Source organism: Pleurodeles waltl, chromosome 6, assembly GCF_031143425.1.
Source record: "Pleurodeles waltl isolate 20211129_DDA chromosome 6, aPleWal1.hap1.20221129, whole genome shotgun sequence".
Taxonomy (NCBI): domain Eukaryota; kingdom Metazoa; phylum Chordata; class Amphibia; order Caudata; family Salamandridae; genus Pleurodeles; species Pleurodeles waltl.
In genome coordinates, this window is record NC_090445.1 from 1,114,935,350 (window position 1) to 1,114,961,922 (window position 26,573).

Consider the following 26,573-nt stretch of genomic DNA (forward strand, 5'->3'; position numbering starts at 1 on the left):
AGGGGGCGGGTAGGTTAACAATGGATTTTCTTCAAATGAAGCATGAACCCTGGGCTGAGAATTTCCTGAACCTCCCTATCCCTCCATATGCTCGCGCTTTATACCTGCAGTTAAGATATGGTACGTTGCCTACCAATGGTTTCATGGCCCACTGGTCATCTAACACCGCTTTAAATGACAGGTGTATCTTTTGCCAACACTGTAAGGAAACAATAGAGCATGTATTATTCTTCTGCCCTTTGTATAAGATACCCAGAAAGAGGTGGATTATTCCCCTTTGCAAAAATATGTCATCTCAGGATAGAGTGACTGCCATTAGAATCTGCACGCATGATTCCTCTCCCAGGGTAGCCATTCCAGTCACTAAATACTTATCGGAGGCCTGGTACATCCGTCGTAAGTCTATTGTACCTAAAGGCCCCTGAGTTATCTTTATATTAGTGTTTAGAAGGATTTTAATCTGCTCTTTTTATCTTCTTTGCATTATTTTCAGCAGGAAATCTCCTTTAGGAATATGTTGCTTTCTATATGATCACCAGAGTTTGCATAAGCCTATAGAGTCCTTCCCTATATAGCTTTTACTGTTGTTTTTTTGATTGGTATTCTGATAATGTTTCTTTTAGTCAAATGGGAACTCTATTTTTGTCTTTTTGTCTCCTAGTTGCGCACACTGGTCCTCTAGACAAAAAGTCTTTTATTCTAGCTTTTATCTTTTTCTCTTTTTTACTATATCTATTTCATGTTGTATTTATTGCATTTATATCTATGATCAAATGCTTTGTTTTGCTGTTTTTACTGTTCTAATGTTCTGACGATTATTGGTTTTATATTGTCACCATGCTTTTACCTCATTCTATTTCTTTTATGTACGATTGTTATTATTACGTCAAATGGTCTAGACTTCTAGACCGAATGAATAAATAAATAAATAAATAGATTGAGATTCTTCAGATGAGCTGGACAACCTGTGTGGTTTCTGTATTGCTATCATTTGATTTTGCACATCATTTAACGTGACTTTAGCATTGTTAATATAAGGGCAATAAATGTTTAAATTTTAATAAATTGGTATAGTGATTCATGACCACATAGGTCATGGTGTGTATAATTTACTGACTCATTTCATATTGTTGTTGTTTCTGGCTATTGATTCTCATTGTTTGATTTGATGATCACTCCTGTCTGAGTCAAAAGATTTGAGTCGACCTCTGAGGTCAGTAGATGTCATTGCTCTATTACGTGTCACCTTAGCCTAATTTTAGGTGGTCATACACCCATAACAATGATTAGATAAATGCCTGGAAATGCCCCATCTTTTCACCGGACAACTGACTCACATTGGCTGTTATTGTTAGTACAACAGGATTTGTAAATTATAAAACCTCATGCAAACTTCTGCATTTCAAGTAAGCCAGGACCTACACTTGGCTCCATGCATTCATTAAAAAGTTACACTCTGAATCTTATTGCCTGTGCGTTTATTAATTTTAGGCTTTCACTATTGGAAATTAGTGTTTACAATACAGTTGAGGAGATTTAAAGGTTCTAGATACGAAAGTTCATAAACAAAGAATAAACAGAAGAGAAAGCAAAGTACTCTTACATACAAGAGACACCAATTAGAGTAAATGAGTGAGCACATTGAGAGCTCTGCCATATGTGGAACTTCTCTAGGCACTGGATACTGGACTGCTTTCCATGTATTTATATTATAGACATATAACAGTTGCCTAACAAGTGCTTGAAATAAATAAAAAATCCCTTTGGGCCACAAATTTCATGTGCGTGCCTGGCTGTGGAGCTTGCCAAAATCCTGCCGGGGTTGTACTTGTCTCTCAGTCTTTGTCATGGAATTCAGAAGTTCAACTGTGATGTAGTGTCAGTTGAAGGTAAGAATTAAATCTATCCAGGCACGGATATTAGCCACCCTAGTATAGACCCCAGGCATCACTGTCGCACAGCTGTATCCCCAGGACGTAATCCCTTCCAATTTCCCATTGCATATCAAGGGTCCACCAGAATCTCCCTGTGGGAAAAAAGAAATACTGTGAGAAAGAGTGTGACCTGTGAGAGGAACTCAGACAGGAGCGTTTGTTGGGAGTGTCCTACCTTGCAAGAGTCCTTGCCAAATTGACCAGCGCAGATCATGTTCAGAGTTATTTTGCTATCTCCGTAGCTCCTTTTGCAACTGGACTGATTCACAAAAGGAACGTTTGCACCTTGAAGTACATCTGAAAGAGTGTAGCTGAAAACATTTGTGACACCCCAACCATAAACCCAGCACAGTGCAACACTGACAGTGCTTCCTTGGTTGGAGAGTGTAGCTGGGTTCACTGCCGAAGTTAGAACCACTTTAACATGAAGCTGTGGGGACAAGAAACAGAATGCACTCATTTCAACAAGAAGAGGGACTGAAGAAACCATCATAAAGCATTTTTAAGCATGAGAAACACAATCATTGACTGGAAATGTTTTCCTGCAATTTAAGCATTTCTTATCATTGGTATAATTACTAAATGTATTGCTACTCATTTTATAGATATTAAAGACATGAAAGATTAGTAACCTTGCCACGATCCAAAGCTGTCACATGCACATTATACACAGTGCTTAACTAATACTAGCATACAACACTTGACAAACATATTTTTTGTGGCACGAGGCAGAAACTTCATATAGCAGTAGACAATTGCCAATGTATGGCACTAGACAAGCAGAAGAATTTGGCATTATATGATATGGAGCATAGAGAATTGGTTACAAAATCAGCATAGAGTATTGGAGGATCCCTGGTTTACAGCACTTTACAAACATCACTAAGCATTTGGCAAACTTTGGGTTGTACATCAGAATATCATTAGCAAAAATATCATCTCACAGAAAAATTGTGCACTAAATATTGAACATTTGACAGGTGGCACATCAAGCCACAAACATATTTTAGTAACTGACGCACACTGACTTTGTAGAAGGGTGCATGTCAGACTTACATCAATGACTGAGGCAGGGAGACCCAAGGAAACCACCTGTCGCCACTCAATCTCCTTGCATGAAGGGGCAGGTTGTGCAGGCCCATGCATGCTTTGCTGTTGAATCAGAAGATTCCCCAGAAGTGGCAGACTGATCAGAGGATGGATACTCAGGCCCAGAATTTCTGGGAACCACACTCTCCTGGCTCAGTCCAGAGCCACAAGAATGACTTGGGCCCAGTTGTTCCTGATCTTTTTTAGATATTGGGGCAGGAAATACAGCTGCTGGAAGGCATACAGGAGTCCTGTCCTCCACTCCATGTGGAATGCATTTTTTCAAGAGAGAGATTTATTGGGAACTGCACCAAGCAAGTGTGAACATTATGTCTCCTCTGCAGTGTCAAAGAGATCAAGCTAGGGTTCTTCACACTGATGGAAGACAGCTCGGCCTCCCCTGGGTGCCAATGCCATTTGTGATCCGCTAGTTGCTAGTGATTGAGTTTGTCCACCCTGGTATTACCATCCTGCTGGGTGGTGTAGGGCCAGGCATTTGCCCTTATGATTCAGCAAGTTCCAAAGGTACAGAACCTCCAGGCACAAACTCAGGACCACAGCCCACCCTGCTGATTTCAGTATCACATGAAGGTGGTGTTGTCTATGAGAACTTGCACCAGCTTCCCTTTGATGGTTGGCAAGAAGACCTAAAATGACGAGCAAATGGCCGTAACTCCAACAAGTTGATGTGGAGTCAGGTGACCACCAGAGACTAGAGTCCTCTGATCTCCATCTCTTTCAGAAGGTCTCCCCAACCCGTAGTAACACATCCTTCACCACTGTAAGCTCTGGATTGGGTAGGGGATCTGTCACTAAACCAATGCAATAAAGAAGCCAATATACATATCTTTTGCTGTCTTTTCTTCAACCAGAATGGAATCTGACAGGCTCCCCTGGTGCTGGTCAAATTGAGACTTCAGTTCCCACTGCAGAACTCACATGTGCCATCTGGCATGGATGGTGAGCTGGATGAAGGAGGCCAGTTGGCCAAGAAGCCTTAGAACCATCCTCACTGAGACCCAGTGCAGAGGCTGAAACAACAGGAGCATAGCCTGAATGTCTTTGGCTGGTTGTATTGGAGGAAAGGCTCAAACACACACACTATGAAGGATGGCTCAGATGAAAGGAGGCTGCTTCAAAGTAGTCAGGCATGTCTTCAGCAGATTGTTGGAGAACACCAGTGATGTCAGGGGATTTTGCCATTGTCTGAATCTAGTCAGAAATAGACTGTGTCAAGGCTGCCTTCAACAGCTAATCACCGAAGAAGGGGAAGACTGAGGCACTTGACCTTGGAAGATGGGCAGCAACCCCCTCCATTGCCTTTTTGAACACCTGAAATGCACTAGTGAGGTCAAAAGGAAGCTTGGCAAACAGAAGGTGCTTGTGGCCCACCTACAAACAACAGATACCATCTGCGGGCAAGCAGGGCAGGCATATTAAAATGGGTATCCTGTAGGTCCAACCACTTCTAGTCTTTGGGAACCACATCAGTAAGAACCTGGGCAAGTGTGAGCATGAGAATTTTTTCTTTCACGGGAAGGCATTGAGATAGTGAAGATTTAAAATTGGAAGTCCTTCTTCAGCACAAGGAAATCACAGGAATAGCATCCAGTCCCCACCTCTGAAACAATACCTTATCTCTGATTCATTTGTCCAAAAGAGCCTGCAAAAATGGACAGATGGTCCTCCGATTGCTTTCTGATGTAGGTGGCAGGTGTGGTGGGCTGAAAAGGAATGGAAGGGCATGGCCCCATTGGATAGTTTATTAAAGAACCCTGTGATGCTGCTCCGCCCCTGAATGATTTGGCTGATGCTGCTTCCCAATTAATGGCTTTGTGTGCTAAAGGCGCACTAAAGAGGTTTTGCTAGAGGTCTGGAGGAATGGCACGTATAAAGTCCCTGAAGGCCAACTGCCCCAACCTCGAAAGGACTGGAATGCAGGGGTGGCTGCTATTAAACAGTGAGATGCGAGTCACCCTTCCACACTCCCCGGAGGAAAAACAAACAGATGAGAAGAAACAACGAGCAGATTGAAAATACATTTTGGTTGCAGTTTGAAACTAAATTATAGTTGCTGCTCGGTGACACTGTTGTTGGGATCTGTGTTTTTTTGGGAAGTCGAGGGGTAGGATTATGGCCTGGTCTCCTGTGCATATGTGTGGTTAGGCAAAATCTTGCTCCATGGCCCAGGGTACGATTTGATGATCACCATTAGGGTCGGGACGAAGCAGGCGGATGGGGATACATTAGAAATGGGTGCAGAATTTACCTCTGCACCCTCGCTGGCACTCAGCAACTGCCTCATGATATGAGGGCAGGGGAATATGGGAGGAGTCCTGCAGCTTCCTTCTAGGTTAAGGAAGCAGCAGTGCGTGGATCTCCAATTTTTTGTTCATGTTGGAGAGTCCAGTTACAAAAGGGGAGAGGCTGCTGTGGTGATACAGAGGCCCCACATTCTTTTTTTATGTAATGGGCAGCAGGCACAGGCAGCCATGACACCGTAAATTTGGTGTATCTGTGTCAGTGGGTGGTTGCCTGCCAGTCCTGCTGTTTCTGTCCCCGCTGGCAGCCAAACAGATCCTGGGTCCACACGGAGGAAGAAACAAGTTAACCAGGCCGTAACAGTAACAGCAAGTTGTTTGCTGTATCAGGTTATTTGCAGATTGCTGCTCACGTGGGCTAAGGCCATGCAGCTGCTCCTTCTGGCGGGGAAGGAGGGGGCGCCCCTGGTTAATGGGGCCCACTACACTAACATTCTGTCTGGTTTTCTTTTAAAATGCTAGATGCATAGCCCATTTACTTTGCTTCCACCAGCGATTCGATGGCTATGCAAACTGCTATATAATGGCGATGCACTGAAAACAACGATCTGACGTCTTGTTTCTTGTCATCATTTTATTATAGTGCATCAAAATATTTTGGCGCTTTGGGCAAACTTCAAGTCATTGTTTTAAACGTGTCACCTTTACTTATAGTTTGTGGCTGTCACACAGCGTGTTCTGAAGCAGCACGTGAATGCAGTCTCAGGTGCCCGCGCCAGATTTCTGCCTGTGCATAAAAGGACCATTAGGCTCCCTGCAGTGACCAGCAGGATACACCCCTGCCTGCATTTGTGTTTATTGTTTATTGTTATTGTGTCAGGCAGTGTCTGGTTTAGGGTGGTGCGAACAGTGCCAAACTCTGGCTGGGGGGAAGAAAGAGTCCATTTGCACACTGACCTTCCTGCATCAACAGTGCAAACATATCAATTTGATTTAAAGTGGACACTGAAAGGCCTGCCCAGTTTTCCATGCACACCTCTGACACACAGACAAATGGCTCCACTTCACTGTAGTGCGCCTTTATGTCTGTCTCAAACATGGAACAACTGTATACAGTGTCGGTGTGCACACTGAGTGCACTTGAAATTAGGTTCCTGTCACAAAAACTACAGGCTTTATGATAGGCACGGGTGGCATTTACAAGAAAGAAGCACACGTTTTAAATAAGAATGCAGCACCTTCCACATGAAAGTGCAGCTATCAGGCAGTGAAGCAATTGCTTTTGATGAAGTACGGGTATGATGCCTGGTGATTATATGTAATTCAAACTGTTACCTAAATTGGAATATAGAAGCAGCTTGTTCTAGTAGAGGACCCGTGCATCAAAATTTCTACTGTTGCATGTTTTGTGGGCGTCAATTTAAAAGTGTTTTTTTTTAGTATGAACAAGTTCCACTTTGCCTCTTAAAAATAACTTGAAAATCTCTAAAGACGTGTTTTCACATGGTGTTGTGATCCCTTTTGATAAAAAAAATTGTAGTAAATGTTGAATCCATTTTTTTCAAACTTTTCTTGCTGGGGAAACCACCTTCCCACACCCCCTTTTTTCATTTTCCTGCTCGCTTGCTGCGCTTGCTCGCAGATTACACTCGGGCCGAAGATTTCTACCAAAACAATTTTAAAATCCACCAGCCTCCCCTGTTGGGATGCATGTAATCTGGGTGGTGTGGCCCGGCACTGCTAATACACCAAGCTCTGGCATGTTACCATAAAGGATGAAATTGTCAGGTCTCGTGTTGAAAGGCAGAAGAAACGTGCCTATTTTAGGTCCTTCTAAATAATCCAGAGCCAAGTCTGCCTTCTGCAAACAGGCATGAGCAGTCATAGGGCATGCCTATTAAGGATGCCTGGACATCCCCAGGGAAAGCCTGTGGATCTCATCTCATACTAGGCACCTGAGCACCATCATAGCCCATTTTAGACAATCTGTGAGGCCTATGCCCAAGCAGAAGACAAATCTGGCCGCATGCCAGCTATACTGGATAGTTTGACCCAAGGAAGCCAATAAGTCTTCTCGGACTGATTTCATCAATCATTTCTCAGAGTACATAGGAGTAACTTCTAAGGAGTTAAGTAGTGCTGACTAACTTCAGGGCAGTGCTGGTCCATGAGAATATTCTTTGGCCAAATGTTTCCATGGGCACCGTGGCTATGACAAAGGTCAACCAATCACAGTATGACCCAGAGTGGTACTAACACAATGTCAGAGGGTCTCGTGGTGACGTCTTACCAAGTCCTCTCTGCTTTTCAATGATCATTAATCAATTGCAGCATGACTTTTCCATGAATTGAATGAACCCAATGTCTTCAACAGCAACTAACACTTAAAAATATTTAATTATGAACATTATTTGCTCAACCTAATAAAGAGAAGAAAATCTGTCAGCAGTAGTTGTTGGAAACAAGGTTAGGTTGACTTTGCTAGTAGCTCTGAGGAGCTGGATGCAAGGATTAGAAATCAGGCCACCTGCAGCTGATTTTTGGTGATGTATGCTGTCGATTGACTGGAAGGCCAGAACGTGGCTTTCCCCACATGCTTATGACCACATCAGTGAAGGCCTCACTGAATGGCAGAAGAGGTTGTGTTGGTGCCTGGCCAGGCCAAAGGACCTCATTAAACACATTAGAATGAACCTGTATAGTGGGGAGTTCGATGTCAAGGACTTGTCAGTTTTTCTAATAACAGTCGCAAAAGATTAGCTTTTTATTAATTGCTTGTACGGGGAGATACAACCCAGTATCGAGTGAGTTATCTAACCCACAATCATCCTGTCGGAATTAGATGAATTAAGCATTGGCTGCATTGCATCAGGTTCTTCGAGTTACCTTGGTCAACAAAAAATTAGCTGGAAATCGGAGACCACAATAGGTTGTAGATGCTTCTCCATTGCTGGTGACATTGGCATCCATGGGTCCAATGCAGATTTCGGTGCCAGACCTGTAGTCAGCACCAACGCCAGTGAGGAACTCGAAGCAGGTTTGAGGGACAGAGATGGCGCAGTGGCTGGATCTACCAGCAGCAACTAAACTGGCAGCCACTGTAGATCCTTGGGGCCATAAGGAGTACCAGAGGAAACCAAATATGTAAAATGTGGCCTCTCTAAAAGCTTTAACCTACTGCAACATAGCCAATGGACTCAGGAATTTGGGGTGCATCCGGACAAGGGTTGGATTTGGCTCCTTGTTGGATTGGAAGCAAGACTTAGGGGCATGGTGATGCCCTCACACCTTCTTTGGATATCAAGAGTGGTGGAAAAGGACCGAGTCCCACTTGGACTTCTTTTTTGGACTTATCGGAAGATTTTGACAGCAAAGATGATCAATGCAGGAATGACTTCGGCAGTGGGTTTGCACACTTGTCATTGACTGGTATCGGTGCCTTTGTGGAAACTTGTGCTTTTTTGCCACGTAGACCTTGGCTTTATGTTCTTGGATGGCCTTTGTGTTCATCCAGGCACAGTCATTGCAGGGTTCAGACTCGTATGTTGAACCCAAAAATCGGAGACATACCTCATGGGGATCTGTCACTGACACTTGTTTGCAACAGTCCCTACAGGCTTTGAAGGCCTGTAGTCTTATCATGTGACATGTTCTTCTGTACACTGAACATTTTTAAAAGAAGATTTTCTTGTCTTTATTAGGTCAAGCAGCTAAGGTTTATTTTATTGGCATGTGTTAGTTGAAGACATTGGGTTGATTCAGTTCATGGAGAATTCATGCTGCAATTGGTTAAAGGTCATTGAAAAGCAGAGGACAATTAGTGAGACATCACCACGAGTCGCTCTGACTGTGTGGGGACCACTCTAGGTCATCCTGATTGGTTGACCTTCAGCAATTGGATTACTGTTGTTTTTTTGTGTGGTTTGCCTATAGACCTGTTGCGTGTTGTGAAAAATGGGTGCAGTATTGAAAAAGAATACGAAGACTCCCCTGCATTCAAAAAGATGACGTATGTGGGATAAATATGTGTGGTTATGAAACTCAGAAAGAAACTGAGAAGAACATGCATTTTCCTTTAGAAGATACCTTTCATGTCAGAGAACTTGATTATTAAAGATATGTGATCCATGAGAGAAAGTCTCAAACTCAACCTGTACAATTTGAAGCATTGAATGAGTGGGATTGAGTGGTGATTGAGACAAAATGAAAGCGAGTGATGGCACTGGTTAGAAATTAAGAAAGTCAATGACTAGAGACTAAAGTTGCCATGCAGAAGAAGGCATTGAGAGAAGACACAATGGTAGGGTGTGGGGTGTGTATATTTCCTGCAATAATTAGTGAGACAAAGAAGGAGAAATTAAAACAAAACAATTAAAGAAAATGATTCTGATGAGGAGGACAATTTTAAAAACGACTTGTTAGACGCTAGACATCCTCATTACTCTAATGATACAAAAGAACTGATACTGCCAGCAAATGATATGGGTGCAGGAGAACCAAACATAGGTATGCATGTAATGACACTAATGAGTGCACAGCCTGAGAATGCATTGCAGGCTTCACATTAGCCTAGCAGGATTTTAACTACTGTTGATCCACTTGTCCCAGTAATTGTGGCTGTTCTTACTACACTACAGCTGACTGAACCAGAAAGGAGAGAGATTCATATTGCTAATCTGAAAATAGAATTTGGGCACATTTTACAGGGTATGTTGGGACTGGGCCTTTATGTAGGGTCATCCCCAGACATTTTGCCTTCCTCTGCGTCTTTTCCTGACCCTGTTTTTGTTGACTTTAGAACTCTGGGGACTTTACCACTGTTATCCAGTGCTAGAGTACATGTGCTCTGTGTCTAAAACATGGTAGCATTGTCTTCTCCATGAATGGCATATTTGATTTACTAGTAAGTCCCTAGCAAAGTGCACTATATGTGCCCAGGGCCTGTTAGTCAAATGCTACTAGAGGGACTGCAGCACTGGTTGTGCCACCCACTACGGTAGCCTTTCAACCTGCCACTACAGAGCCTCTGAGTGTAATTTAAATTGCCACTTGTACCCACTTGCCAGGCCAAAACCTCCTGTTTTCTTACATGTAAGATACCCCTAAGGTAGGCCCTGGTTATCCCAAAGAGTAGGGTGCAGTGTATTTAAAACATTGGACATGTACTTTTACTTTTAACATGTCCAGAGTGAAAAACTCTTAAATTAACTTTCCACTAATGCAAGAACAATCTCTCCCATAGTCTAGTATGGGGATTGCCTTAAAAAATCTTTTAAGTGCAATTTTCAATTGGGAAAAGAGAGAAGATTCGAGTTTGGTGTCGCTTGGACTCACAATTTGAAAACACATTGGGCCTCTTTTACAAAAAACTGGTGCATCGATCACGATGTACCAGTTTGCTTGCGCCGTCCTGCACACCTCTAACGACACCATGGTAGCAGTGTATTTACAATACATTGCACCATGGCACTCGTTTGCACAGGTGCTTTGCTGGACTAGAGTCAAAAATTTTGTAACTAGTCCAGCAAAGCTCCGGGGAGGTCCATTCAAAACAGCCTAGCGTCACTTTAATGCCTGCCCTTGTCAGGTGTTAAAAAATTATGCTAGAATGACAGTGAAATCTTGCAGATTTCACTACGCCATTCCTGTGGCCCTCCTAGTGAGGGAATACCTCTCTTGCATACATTTTACCTGGCACAGGTATAATGTGGCACAAGGGTTCACAAACTGGCACAATGGGACCGTTGTGTCAGTTTGTAGATATGGCGCAGGGTGGGGGACTGTTCTGCGCCACCGTAACATTAAAAAAAGGCGTTACGGCAGCGTAAGGGGCTTGTAAATGAGCCCCAATGTTTGATAAGGGTGGTTTTTAAATTGCAGGTCTGAAAATGCCACTTTTAGAAAGTTGGGATTTTCTTACTTTAACCATTCTGTGCCTTAGCCTGCCTTTAACCCCTTCGCTGCCAGGCATTTCCCCCCTCAGGTGCCAGGCATTTTTTTGGCTATTTGGGGCAGGGCGCGCTTAGGCCCTCATAACTTTTTGTCCACATAAGCTACCCACGCCAAATTTGCGTCCTTTTTCTCTAACATCCTAGGGATTCTAGAGGTATCCAGACTTTGTGGGTTCCCCTGAGGGAGACAACAAAATTAGCCAAAATACAGTGAAAATTACGTAAAAAAAAAAAAAAAAATTGGAAAAAAGGGCTGCATAAGAAGGCTCGTGGTTTTCCCCCTGAAATTGGCATCAACAAAGGGTTTGCAGTGCTAAAATCACCAGCTTCCCAGCTTTCAGGAACAGGCAGACTTGAATCAGAAAACCCACTTTTTCAACACAATTTTGGCATTTTACTGGGACATACCCCATTTTTACGATTTTTTGTGCTTTCAGCCTCCTTCCGTCAGTGACCGAAATGAGTGTGAAACCAATGCTAGATCCCAGAAACCTAAACATTTCTGAAAAGTAGACAAAATTCTGAATTCATAAATGGGTAATTTGTGTAGATCCTACAAGGGTTTCCTACAGAAAATAACAACTGAAATAAAAAAATATTGAAATTGAGGTGAAAAAAACTGCAATTCTTCTCTACGTTTTACTCTGTAACTTTTTCCTGCAATGTCAGATTTTTTAAAGCAATATACCGTTACGTCTGCTGGACTCTTCTGGTTGCGGGGATATATAGGGCTTGTAGGTTCATCAAGAACCCTAGGTACCAAGAGCCAATAAATGAGCTGCACCTTGCAGTGGGTTTTCATTCTATACCGGGTATACAGCAATTCATTTGCTGAAATATAGAGAGTCAAAAATAGGTATCAAGAAATCCTTTGTATTTCCAAAATGGACACAAGATAAGGTGTTGAGGAGCAGTGGTTATTTGCACATCTCTGAATTCTGGGGTGCCCATACTAGCATGTGAATTACAGGGCATTTCTCACATAGACGTCTTTTTAACACACTGTCTTATATTTGGAAGGAAAAAATGTAGAGGAAAGACAAGGGGCAATAACACTTGTTTTGGTATTCTATGTTCCCCCAAGCCTCCTGATAAAAATGGTACTTCACTTGTGTGGGTAGGCCTAGTGCCCGCAACAGGAAATGATCCAAAACACAAAGTGGACATATCACATTTTCTCAAAGAAAACAGAGGTGTTTTTTGCAAAGTGCCTACCTGTGGATTTTGGCCTCTAGCTCAGCCGCCACCTAGGGAAACCTACCAAACCTGTGCATTTTTTTAAACTAGAGACCTAGGGGAATCCAAGACGGGGTGACTTGTTGGGCTCTCACCAGGTTCTGTTTCCCAGAATCCTTTGCAAACCTCAAAATGTGGCTAAAAAAACACTTTTTCCTCACATTTCGGTGACAGAAAGTTCTGGAATCTGAGAGGAGCCACAAATTTTCTTCCACCCAGCGTTCCCCCAAGTCTCCAGATAAAAATGGTACCTCACTTGTGTAGGTAGGCTTAGTGCCCGCGACAGGAAATGCTCCAAAACACAAAGTGGACTAATAACATTTTCTCAAAGAAAACAGAGGTGTTTTTTGCAAAGTGCCTACCTGTGGATTATGGCCTCTAGCTCAGCCTCCACATAGGGAAACCTACCAAACCTGTGCATTTTTTAAAACTAGAGACCTAGGGGAATCCAAGACGGGGTGACTTGTGGGGCTCTCACCAGGTTCTGTTACCTAGACTCCTTTGCAAACCTCAAAATGTGGCTACAAAAAACACTTTTTCCTCACATTTCGGTGACAGAAAGTTCTGGAATCTGAGAGGAGCCACAAATTTCCTACCATCCAGCATTCCCCCAAGTCTCCCGATAAAAATGGTACCTCACTTGTGCGGGTGGGCCAAGCGTTTGTGACAGGGAAGAGCCAAAAACACGTTGAAATTGAGGGGGAACCAAAGTGGGTCCAGAGGGGCAGTTTGAAAAAAAACATTTTTAGGCTGACAAGTGCAGCAGAAATTTTATCGGTATAGATGAGACAATGCTGGGTGGTAGGAATTTTGTGGATTCCTGCAGATTCCGGAAAGTTCCATCACAAAAATGTGGGAAAAATGTGTGCTTTCCAGCAAAGTTGCAGGTTTGCAGGGCATTGTGAGTAAGGAAATGGTGCGGGGTGCATGTGAAGCACACCACCCTGGAATCAACTAGATGTTTAGTTTTCAGATGTGTCTAGGTCTTGTGGATTTTTCTACATGGCAACTTCCCAAAGTAAAAAAAAAGTGCAGCCCTCACCATTCCAAGTGGGACGATTTTGAGAGTTACCAAGCTCTCATGGCCCAAATGTAAAACAAAAAGCAAAAATAATCAAATGCTCACTTACTTGCCATGGGATAAGATGTTTTAGTGTGTAGGGGAGAGCTGAATGACTGTTAGCCCCTTCAGTTTGGGTGGGGGCATAATCAGGCCCATACTGGTTGGTAGCCACCACCCCACTATTTTCTTTTATTGTTTTTATTCCCTGGCATCTAGTAGACTTTCTGACCCCCCGGGGTGTGGATCGGGGGTAATTGCCCAATCTGTTGGTGGGCAGAACAATTTTGGCCCCATTTATTTGGGGTGGGGGTATGGCCATACCCCCAACCTCTTATTTTGAAAAAAAAATCTTCCCTGGTCTCTGGTGGGCTTTCTGCCCCCCCTTGAGGGCACATGGGCCTTCCAAAAATAGGCCAATCTGCCCCTAAGGGGGGCAGTTATGGCCAACAGTAATGTGCCCCCATGAGGAGCGACCCTTGGCCAAGGGGCTGCCCCCCCAAAGCAAAACACACACATACACACACACCAATCCATGGTGTCTAGAGGTTTCTGCCCCCTTTGGTGGCAGATTGGCCTAACAAAAATAGGCCGATCTGCCCCCGGGGGGGCAGAAATGGCCTAATAATAATTCCCCCCCCCGGGAGCGACTCTTGCCCAAGGGGTCGCTCCCCATACATAAAAAAATAAAAATGAACAATAAAACAATTATCCCTGGTGTCTAGTGGTTTTCTGCCCCCCGGGAGCAGATCGGCCTAATAATTTTAGGCCAATCTGCCCCCGGGGGAGGCAGAAATGGACTAAAAATCATTTGCCGCTCTCCTTATGCGCAAGTACAAAAAAAAAATCCCTGGTGTCTAGTGGTTTCTGCCCCCCTTGGTCGCAGATCGCAGGGCCGATCTGCCCCCAGGGGGGGCAGAAATGGCCTAATAATAATTTGCCCCCACGGGAGCAACCCTTGCCCAAGGGGTCGCTCCCCAAACATAAAAAAGTAAAAATAAACAACAACAAAATTATCCCTGGTGTCTAGTGGTTTTCTGCCCCCCCAGGGCAGATCGGCCTAATCATTTTAGGCCGATCTACCCCCAAGGGGGGGCAAAAATGGCCTAAAAGTGATTTGCCCCCCTCGGAAGTGGCCCTTGCCCAAGATACCACTCCCCTTATGAGCAAGTACAAAAAAAAAATCCCTGGTGTCTAGTGGTTTCTGCCCCCCCGGGGGCAGATCGCAAAATGGCCTAATAATAATTTGTCCCCCCGGAGCGACCCTTGCCCAAGGGGTCGCTCACCACACATAAAAAAAAAAACCAATAAATAAAATGACCCCTGGTGTCCAGTGGATTTCTGCCCCACCTGGGGGCAGGTCGGCCTAATAATATTAGGCCGATTTGCCCCAAGGGGGTCAGAAATAGCCAAGAAACAAATTGCCCCCCGAGGAACTTCCCTTGCCCAAGGGGCTGCTGCCCTTATGCGCAAGTACAAAAAAAAAAAATCCCTGGTGTCTAGTGGTTTCTGCCCCCCCCCCCCCGGGGGAGGATCTGTAGGAAGCTGGCCTGGCTTATAGTGGGTACCCTGTGGTACTTACACCCTGTGCCAGGTCCAGTTATCCATTATTAGTAGAATAGAGGTGTTTCTAGCAGCTTAGGCTGATAGAAGGTAGCTATGGCAAAGCAGCTTAGGCTGAACTAGGAGACATGGAAAGCTCCTACTATACCACTTATATCATATGGAGAATATCATAAGAAAACACAATACTCAGAGTTACTCAAAATAAAGGTACTTTATTTTTATGACAATATGCCACAAGTATCTCAGTGAGTACCCTCAGTAAGAAGGTAAGTAATATACACAAGTTATATGTACACAAACCCAAAACAGGTAAGTAATAGTGAGAAAAGTAATGCAAACAGTGTAGAATTACAATAGGATGCAATAGGTGAACATAGGTCTAGGGGCAACACAAACCTTATACTCCAAAAGTGGAATGCGAATCACGAATGGACCCCAGACCTATGGCAGCTTGTAGAGGGTCGCTGGGACTGTAAGAAAACAGTCAGGGTGTCCAAGATACCCCATCCCAAGACCCTGAAAGTAGGAGTAAAGTACAACTACTACCCCAAAAGGACACAATAGTCGTGATAGGGGATTCTGCAAGAACCACAAACACCAGCAAAGCACTGAAGACGGATTCCTGGACCTGAGGACCTTCAAGGCAAGGGGACCAAGTCCAAGAGTTGCGATAGTGTCCAGGGGGGGCAGGAGCCCATGAAACCCCGGATGAAGGTGCAAGGAAGCTGCCTCTGGATGGAAGAAGCTTAGGATTCTGCAACAACAAAGAGAGGTAGGAACTTCTCCTTTGGATGGAAGATGTCCCACGGCGTGCTGAAGGTTGCAGAAGTATTCCCACACAGAAATACCACAAACAAGCCTTGCTAGCTGCAAGGGTTATGGTAGAGGTTTTTGGGTGCTGCTGGGACCAGGAAGGACCAGGATGTCGCCCTTTGGAGCAGGAGACAGAGGGGGCGCTCAGCAACTCAGAGAGCCCCCACAGAAGCAGGCAGCACCCGCAGAAGTACCCAAACAGGCACTTAGAAGATTTGTGAACCAGAGCTGGCTCAGAGTCACAAAGGAGGATCCCACGACATTGGAGGCCAACTCAGAGGGATGAGCACTGCAGGACAGAGTGCTGGGGACCCAGGCTAGGCCGTGCACAAAGGAAATCCTGGAGGAGTGCACAGGAGCCAGAGCAGCTGCAAATCACGCAGTACACAGGTTTGCAGTCTAGCGTGGGGAGGCAAGGACTTACCTCCACCAAACTTGGACTGAAGGATCACTTGGCTGTGGGAGTCACTTGGATAGAGTTCCTGTGTTCCAGGGACCACACTCGTCAGGATGAGAGGGGACCCAGAGGACTGGTGTTGCAGTCTTTTGGTGCCTGCGTTAGCAGGGGGAAGATTCCGTCGACCCACGGGAGATTTCTTCTTGGCTTCCAGTGCAGGGCGAAGGCTGATGACCCCCAGAGCATGCACCACCAGGAAACAGTCGAGAAAGCCGGCAGGATGAGGCGCTACAATGTTGCTGGTAGTCGTCTTGCTACTTTGTTGCGGTTTTGCAGGCGTCCTGGAGCAGTCAGCGGTCGATCCTTGGCAGAAATTGAAGAGGGAAGTGCAGAGGAACTCTGGTGAGCTCTTGCATTCGTTATCTGAAGAATTCCTTAGAGGAGAGACCCTAAATAGCCAGAAAAGGAGGTTTGGCTACCAAGAAAGGAGGATTGGCTACCAAGAGAGGTAAGAGCCTATCAGAGGGGGTCTCTGACGTCACCTGCTGGCACTGGCCACTCAGAGCAGTCCAGTGTGCCCCCAACACCTCTGTTTCCAAGAAGGCAGAGGTCTGGGACACACTGGAGGAGCTCTGGGCACCTCCCCTGGGAGGTGTATGTCAGGGGAGTGGTCACTCCCCTTTCCTTTGTCCAGTTCCGCGCCAGAGAAGGGCTGGGGGATCCCTGAACTGGTGTAGACTGGTTTATGCAGAGATGGGCACCATCTGTGCCCATCAAAGCATTTCCAGAGGCTGGGGGAGGTTACTCCTCCCCAGCCCTTCACACCTATTTCCAAAGGGAGAGGGTGTAACACCCTCTCTCAGAGGAAATCCTTTGTTCTGCCTTCCTGGGCCAGGGCTGCCTGGACCCCAGGAGGACAGAATCCTATCTGAGGGGTTGGCAGCAGCTGCAGTGGAAACCCCGGAAAGGCAGTTTGGCAGCACCCAGGTTCTGTGCTAGAGACCCGGGGGATCATAGAATTGTCCCCCCAATACCAGAATGGTATTGGGGGTGACAATTCCATGATCTTAGACATGTTACATGGCCATGTTCGGAGTTACCATTGTGACGCTATACATAGGTAGTGACCTATGTATAGTGCACATGTGTATTGGTGTCCCCGCACTCACAAAGTCCAGGGGATTTGCCCTGAACGATGTGGGGGCACCTTGGCTAGTGCCAGGGTGCCCACACACTAAGTAACTTGGCAGCCAACCTTCACCAGGTGAAGGTTAGACACATAAGTGACTTATAAGTTACTTATGTGCAGTGAAAAATGGCTGTGAAATAACGTGGACGTTATTTCACTCAGGCTGCAGTGCAGGCCTGTGTAAGAATTGTCAGAGCTCCCTATGGGTGGCAAAAGAAATGCTGCAGCCCATAGGGATCTCCTGGAACCCCAATACCCTGGGTACCTAAGTACCATATTCAAGGGAATTATATTGCTGTACCAGTGTGCCAATGAGAATTGGTAAATTTAGTCACTAGCCTGCAGTGACAAATTTAGAAAGCAGAGAGAGAGCATAAACACTGAGGTTCTGGTTAGCAGAGCCTCAGTGATACAGTTAGGCACCACACAGGGAACACATACAGGGCACATACTATGAGCACTGGGGATCTGCCTAGCAGGATCCCAGTGACACAGGGGCTAAAACATACATACATACAGTGAAAATGGGGGTAACATGCCAGGCAAAATGGTACTTTCCTACAGGATCGCAAGGCCGATCTGTCCCCAGGGGGGCAGAAAGGGCCTAATAATAATTCTCCTCCCCCCCCCCCAAAGGGGAGCGACCCTTGCCAAAGGGGTCGCTCCTGAAACATTAAAAAAAAAAAAAAAACAATAAATAAACTTTTCCCTGGTGTCTAGTGGATTTCTGCCCCCCTGGGGGCAGAAATAGCCAAGAAACAAACTGCCCCGAAGGAGGGGCCCTTGCCCAAGGGGCCGCTTCCCTTATTGGGGAAAAAAAAAAAAATCCCTGCTGTCTACAGGGAGTGCAGAATTATTAGGCAAATGAGTATTTTGACCACATCATCCTCTTTATGCATGTTGTCTTACTCCAAGCTGTATAGGCTCGAAAGCCTACTACCAATTAAGCATATTAGGTGATGTGCATCTCTGTAATGAGAAGGGGTGTGGTCTAATGACATCAACACCCTATATCAGGTGTGCATAATTATTAGGCAACTTCCTTTCCTTTGGCAAAATGGGTCAAAAGAAGGACTTGACAGGCTCAGAAAAGTCAAAAATAGTGAGATATCTTGCAGAGGGATGCAGCACTCTTAAAATTGCAAAGCTTCTGAAGCGTGATCATCGAACAATCAAGCGTTTCATTCAAAATAGTCAACAGGGTCGCAAGAAGCGTGTGGAAAAACCAAGGCGCAAAATTACTGCCCATGAACTGAGAAAAGTCAAGCGTGCAGCTGCCACGATGCCACTTGCCACCAGTTTGGCCATATTTCAGAGCTGCAACATCACTGGAGTGCCCAAAAGCACAAGGTGTGCAATACTCAGAGACATGGCCAAGGTAAGAAAGGCTGAAAGACGACCACCACTGAACAAGACACACAAGCTGAAACGTCAAGACTGGGCCAAGAAATATCTCAAGACTGATTTTTCTAAGGTTTTATGGACTGATGAAATGAGAGTGAGTCTTGATGGGCCAGATGGATGGGCCCGTGGCTGGATTGGTAAAGGGCAGAGAGCTCCAGTCCGACTCAGACGCCAGCAAGGTGGAGGTGGAGTACTGGTTTGGGCTGGTATCATCAAAGATGAGCTTGTGGGGCCTTTTCGGGTTGAGGATGGAGTCAAGCTCAACTCCCAGTCCTACTGCCAGTTCCTGGAAGACACCTTCTTCAAGCAGTGGTACAGGAAGAAGTCTGCATCCTTCAAGAAAAACATGATTTTCATGCAGGACAATGCTCCATCACACGCGTCCAAGTACTCCACAGCGTGGCTGGCAAGAAAGGGTATAAAAGAAGGAAATCTAATGACATGGCCTCCTTGTTCACCTGATCTGAACCCCATTGAGAACCTGTGGTCCATCATCAAATGTGAGATTTACAAGGAGGGAAAACAGTACACCTCTCTGAACAGTGTCTGGGAGGCTGTGGTTGCTGCTGCACGCAATGTTGATGGTGAACAGATCAAAACACTGACAGAATCCATGGATGGCAGGCTTTTGAGTGTCCTTGCAAAGAAAGGTGGCTATATTGGTCACTGATTTGTTTTTGTTTTGTTTTTGAATGTCAGAAATGTATATTTGTGAATGTTGAGATGTTATATTGGTTTCACTGGTAATAATAAATAATTGAAATGGGTATATATTTGTTTTTTGTTAAGTTGCCTAATAATTATGCACAGTAATAGTCACCTGCACACACAGATATCCCCCTAACATAGCTAAAACTAAAAACAAACTAAAAACTACTTCCAAAAATATTCAGCTTTGATATTAATGAGTTTTTTGGGTTCATTGAGAACATGGTTGTTGTTCAATGATAAAATTAATCCTAAAAAATACAACTTGCCTAATAATTCTGCACTCCCTGTAGTGGCATTTCTGCTGCCCGATTGCATCGCGATCGGGCAGCAGAAATGCTCAGAGAGACGTGAAAGGAGAGGAAAGGCCTTTCCTCTCCTTTAATGCCTCTCTGCCCCCTCCAAGTGATCGGAGGAGAAATGCTTTTGCATTTCTCCTTCGATCGGCGCTGTGAGCTTCCAGCGCCGGGGGATGTCCTCTAATGAGGTCAGCGCGCAAAAGCGCGCTGACGTCATCAGACGCCACGTGGGGGGTCACGGGGGGCGGGGGTGGAAGGGGAAGCGATTCCCCTTCCATCTCTGCCCAGGGGAGGGGGGTGCTCGGCCATCGGGGGGAGCGCTAGCGCTCCCCCCGGGGGCCCATAGCCGGACGAGGTGGTCTCGTCCTTGGCACAGGGCAACCGGTGCCGAGGACGAGATCACCTCGTCCATGGCACACAAGCAGTTAATCCAGGTCTGGTCTGTGTGGGTTTAGGTGACAGCTACATCTTTGCATTCCATCCAGACAGCCATGAAACACAGGACACTCCACTGCCCCTGCATTCCATCTGCATACCATGGGGTCTTCCTGGGCAGGAAGGGTGGAGGGGCTCTCACTCACACTTCAAAGGGTTGTGACTTGACCCCACACAAAGGACTGATAATCCCCACATACTTCCCGGCAGAATAGGGCTGGGCTTAAAGGGAACTGCACTTCAAAACCGCCCTTTGAAGTGTCCCCCACTTCAAAGGCACATTTGAGTATACGTTCTGGGCCTCTGACACCATACACCAGCAACACTTCTGGACTGAGGACATTCTACCAGGAAGAAGGATCGCAGTGTTGTCAGGAGATACTACCACTTTGCTGTTTGCTCTGCGTTACTGTCCTGCTGCTTGCTACTTCTTGCTTGGGAGTGAGAGGACTGGATCTAACTCTCTATATCCTGCAATCTAAAGTTTCTCCAAGGGCCTGACTGGGCGGCTCCTGTTTCTGAAGTCTATGAGATGTCAAAGACTTCACCTTCATCTTGCTACCAGCACCTGGACTCCTCTGCTGAGAGTCCTGCTCTGCCAAGTGGGGCCAAATCCAGTCTAGAGCCCTTGGAGGTGAGCGTGGTGCTGCAACATAAGAATTGATGCAACAACGCTGGTGCGTCACTTTAAACTGATGCATCCCACTGCAGAAACATTGCTTTGTTGCTGCCTGTACCGTAGCCACGGCTTGCTGACTGCACGACGTAACAAACCCGACTTATGATGCAGCCCTGGCTTGACGGAGCACCAATGCATTGGAACCAGTACTCATTGCTTTTGGACATCAATGCAATAACAACGTTATCTGATCAGGAAACAACGCACCGCCTGCAAGCGCACGCATCGCCTCATTGGATCAACGCATCATCACTGAGTCTCAAGGCTACCAAGGTACTGTTAGCGGGTCTGTGTGACTTCTATACCTGGCCCGTACTCCATTGCGGTCGGATTGAACTTTTAGATTGTGTGTATAGACCAGTGTTTCAGCCCCTGGGAGTTTCTCTTTCCTCTATGCCCCCTATACCCCCTCCATCCCATCCATATTACCTCCTGCTATGGCCCCAAGTGAGCTGATAAAGACTGAGACTGACTGGCTTGTGGACGATCCAAAGTGGTCAACATTGCCGGCGAGGTCGCACCAGAGAAAGTGGGTGCAAACCTGAGACACAGAGGGACCCCCCTGGCTTTTACAGGGACCACATGGATCACATCATTCCTCCACCAAAACGTGAGCTTTTTGATCCCCTTCAATATTTAAGATGGGTATTCGATTGTTAGATGGTAGGACTCTATTGGTCCTATCATGGAATGTGAATATCCTCGGAGACAGTCTCAAGAGAGGCCTGATTGCCCAATATATTAAACTAGTTCAACCATCTGTGGTGCTTTTGCAGGAGACCAATCTCAAAGGGACACAGTGTAGATTTATGGGGAGGGGAGCCTATGCCACACTTGCACATTCTCGGTACACATCAGGTTATGGGGATGGGTGGCTATTCTGGTCAGGAAAGATCCACCCTTGAAAGTAACGAAATGATGGATAGATCCATTAGGGAGATATGTTGGAGTGAAGAGGTTTCGGGGACAAACAGATGTCATATTAATTAGTGTGTATGCACATCCTGACTACAAGCCCCCAGAGACATTTGCTGGTATTCTGTTAAAGGCAGACTCCTCACTCCACATTATGGGAGGAGATTTTACTGACGTCATGGTAATAGAGGAAGATAGGACGAGTCCTGTGGGTTTGACTGCACAACCCACCCAGCTTGCACACTTTACAGCTACCTTAGGCCTCTTGGATATCTAGAGACGAGCTCAAAAAAGCTATTAATTATTCTATGAGTCCCAAGGATTGTTTTCCCCTCTAGATTATATCTTTACCCCAGCAGGGGAAGTGGGTACACTACTGCAGGCCAATTACCTAGCCCAATGCCTCTCGGATCATTCCCCTCTGCTTGTGAGGTTGGGTGAGAGGGGTGGAGGGATGGTTTTTGGAAACTTAAAGCATCAGACTTACAAGACTGGGACAAGGCAGTCGGACTTAGTGTGGACACTGAGCTCCATTTTAAGTACAATTAAAGCTTAGTCACTTCCAGAATGGTGCTTTGGGAAGCCTATAAAACAGTCCTCCGGGACAGGGCCTAAAATCTGATTGCTCAGGAGAAAGGAAAGAAGTGGGATCCCTTGAAAGACCTGAGGGTCAGCTGCTGGAGCTCAAGAAAAACTTAGGAATGGAGCCTGAACCCCCATCACTACAAGCTAGCCTTGTTGAGGGATGAATATCGAGCTCTGGCACAAGCGAGTGCCAAAAATCAAATGTTAGCAACATTACACTGTGGCATGGCTGGGAAGGTGCGCATCTGGGTGCAACAGATAGGTGGGCCTGGGGGAGAGGTCACGACTCTGATGATACAATTGCTGAAGCTTTTGCTCACTATTATGAGGAACCATGGCCAGGCTACTGCAGGCATTACCCCTGAAAGGACATTATTTAGAATCTGTCATGACTCCCATTTTAGATGTGGAGGCTCAAGATATGCTTGAGGCGAAAATCACATTGGCAGAAGTCTGTGCAGACACAGCATAGCTAAATTTCAATAAGACCCCAGCTCCTATTGGAATTCCTGGGAATCCTATAAGCGATACATAGACCTGCTCGGATCCCATCTTTTAAATATGTTTCTAGAAGCTAACCAGCACTGTACCCTCCTCACTGACCTTAGACATACGGTTATAGTAGTTATGCATAAAGATTGCAAACCAAAAGAGCATTGTGACTCATACTATTCGATCCCATTGTTCAATACCTAGGTTAAAGTAGTGGCCACCATATTGGCCACTAGATTTATACAAGTTATCACGCCTCTGATACATAAAGACGAGTCAGGCTTCTTGCCCGGTAGGTCAATGCGATAGAACCTCAGACGCACTCACAATTGTTGAAAGAAATACAAGACCAGCTGGAGCCCCACATCTTTCTAGCACTTCACACAAAAAGGGCATTTGATGCATTACAACGGCCCTTCCTCGAACACACACTAGTTAAGTTTGGATTTGGCCTCATTACAGAAAATGGGTTTTCAACTATTGTATCAGGCCCCAGTAGCCACAGTCAGAGTGAATGGGGAGGTGTCCTCGGAGGTCCCCAAGGCTGCCCCCTGTCACCACTCCTGTTTGCCCTCACTATGCAATCATTGGCATGTGTGGTCCGTGACCAACGCGGGATTCATGGATTCAGAATCTCAGGAAAAACTGCAATTGAGGAGTAGATCTCGATCTATGTGGATGACATCCTTCTTTATATTACAAACCATCCCTGCCCCTCCCCTTGACCTTTCAGTTGTTTGAGAACTATGGGAGCTACTCCGGCTACTGCATTAAGTTGGATAAATCAGTGCTTTATCTTCCGCAAGGCAGAATAAAGATGCCTCCTCTCCCCCATCATCTGACAAACACAACCCTTGGATTCAAATATTTAGGTATATTCATGACATTGAGGAAGGAAACATGCTTTAAGCGAAAACTCCGGAGAGTAATGCAATCCTGGTGGGAGGAAATGGAGCAGTGTCGAGGGCTGCTCCTCACACTGTTGGGAAGAGCAGCCATGTTTAAGATGGTGTCTCTACCTAAGCTACTCTACGTCCTGCAAAATACGTACTATCTGAGCTCCCCAGAGACCTTCACATCAATTGAGGTGGAATGGTAAACACTCCAGGATAGACCTAACAATTGAACAGCACATTCAGTACAACGGTGGAATAGCTCTGCCTGACATGTGGGCTTATTAATGGGCAGACTACGTAATTAATATTAACACCTGGCTCTTTGCTACCCCCCCACACTAGTCAATATTTAGACTTGAGAGGCGACAATGGAGGGAACAGTCTTGCCTACGTTACCTATGGGGGGTCGGGACTTAGCTTCTCCTCTCAGCCCCTCAGGTCACACCAGTGGGTGGCACGGTAAACCCCTGAAAACCAGTGGGTGGCAAGCTAAAACCCTCGAAGGTAATGCCATTGTGGGAATGGCAATAGCTTTCCGAATTATGAAAATTGAAAGGATTTGAGGCTTGTGATCTGATCGGGATTTCCAAAGTGGGAAAACTGATTGAGAGTGGCAACATTATACCGTTCTCCTCCTTTCCGCAAGAGTACGGGATGCACGAGAATAAGTTTCTAAAGTTTGCACAGGTGTGGCACGCGTGGGGGGATTAAGGGTTCCCAGGTGCAGGCATTCCAGATTTTGTACCATCAGAAGGACAGTTATTGATGGAAGAGCTGGGGAAAGGTGCAATCTCTTCTAACTATAAAATCCTTAATAACAACACGCCAGATATCCTGCTTAAACTCCGAGAGAAGTGAATGGCAGAAGTGGGGGTCATGGTGGACACTGACTGGGAGGCAGCCCTGATGCCGCCGAGGGAGGTAGCCACAAAATCTCAGTTACGACTAGTCCAATTCAAAATACTCCACCGAGTATATTATGATAGGTGTTGACTACATGCCATGGGGAGGGCTCAGAGCACACACTGTCTGAGATGTCAGAGTGGCAAAGCCTCCTTTTGTTATATGGTCTGGAGTTGCCACCCTGATCCAGGATTACTGGGGTGTAATTGTTGCGCAAGTGGAAGAAATACTATTCTTTAAAGCTGTCAGATGACAGTGGGAGGCATGACTTGATTGGGCGGGCATGTTCTTACCTGATGTGTTGGTCTTTATGACCTGGTATTTTCTTTCATTAGCAAGTTTGTAAGGGCTGACAGGTGTCTGTGGTGGGTGTGCCTGGTGGAAACAATGTTGGATGTTAATGGTTGTTATTATTGACATGTGGCCAATGGGGTTGGACTCCAGAACTGCTGTATGGTGCTATTATTTGCTTTTGTTATACAGTCAACGCAGAATAAAAAAATATATTTTTAAAACATTGTGCTCTGATTCAGAACCCTTCACTCAGCACTCTACCCCTACTGTATTATTTCCAGAATCTTGAACTACCACGATAGAGACCTCATTTTCCAAATGTCACAATAGGCTGGAGAGGTTAAACATGACTCCTTTAATCCTGTAACATTCTGATCTTTCCAAATTATAACAGGCTGGTACAGATAGGAATAGAAAAACTTTGCACAATATATGCTTTTCTTCCCAGCCAAGCTAAAAGTCATTCATGACGGGAAGTCTTTAATTTTTGATCATCCAGATTAGGTGTGGGACCAGGTATGAGACTGGGTGGAGGAGCGGCCCTCATTCCTATTAACTGTTAAGTAACACCATACAAGTTGTTAAGAGACCCATGAGGACACCTTGTCCCAGCAAGGCACGGTAGGCACAGAGGTTTCAGTGGAGGCAGGGTGCTGCAGAGCAGACGTCTACTCTGGCGTACCATGATGGAAGCCATAGGACCGAACACACAGACACACATGATGGCAGCTACATGGCCTCCACAGTCTGTGAAACAAAACATGAACCCCTTTAGTAAGTATCATGATGGTCTGTGAGGCATTGTTTTTTGCGATAAATGGTGGTAACCCTATTTGGAAACTGTGTTAGTTTTTTTCTTGTTTGATTGGGTTGTAGAACACGTTGGGTGACAGATGCTTCTGAGGGGGAAGTATGCAGTGGAGTTGGAGCAGATAGACAAGAAATTATTTCCTCCTTAGTTTTTGTAACAATCATCATGACTTGGTACATAAACAGCCTCCTTGATAAAAATCAAAAGAGGGATGGTTCTGGTCTATGTTAAGAAACATTCTTCTGATATCCTCTTGGTACAGTAAATGCAGCTCCTCAACACTAAGGGGGTTATTACAACCCTGGCGGTCGGCGGAGAAGCGACGGTAAGACCGCAAACAGCCCGGCGGTAAAAAAAAAGGAATTTGGTAACCGCCGCGGTCGACCGCCACTTCACCATTCCGACCGCCATGGTGGTAATGACCGCTGGGCTGGAGGTTGCGGTCTCCGGCCCGGCGGTCGTCACTAGACCGCCAACGGTATCAGGACCCTGTATACCGCCATGGTTTCTGGTGGTTGGGAACCACCATGAGAACCATGGCGGTAGGCATTATCGGTGCCAGGGAATTCCTTCCCTGGCACTGATAGGGGTCTCCCCCACCCCCCACTACCCCCCACGAGTCCTCCCCCACACCCCCCTGCGACCCCCCAAAGGGG

At 45.7% G+C, this 26,573-nt stretch overlaps 1 protein-coding gene across 1 annotated transcript in view; it reads right to left on the reverse strand.

Moving 5' to 3' along the window:
- Positions 1–1,478: 1,478 nt before the first annotated feature.
- Positions 1,479–26,573, reverse strand: part of LOC138302094 (trypsin-3-like) — a 161,385-nt gene continuing 136,290 nt past the window's right edge. Inside the window, exons 5-6 of the mRNA XM_069242477.1 lie at positions 2,110–2,364; positions 1,479–2,026 (exon numbers count right to left, since the gene is read on the reverse strand). Coding sequence (XP_069098578.1) covers positions 1,880–2,026; positions 2,110–2,364 — 402 coding nt within the window. The 3' untranslated portion in view covers positions 1,479–1,879. The remainder of the gene's footprint in view (positions 2,027–2,109; positions 2,365–26,573) is intronic.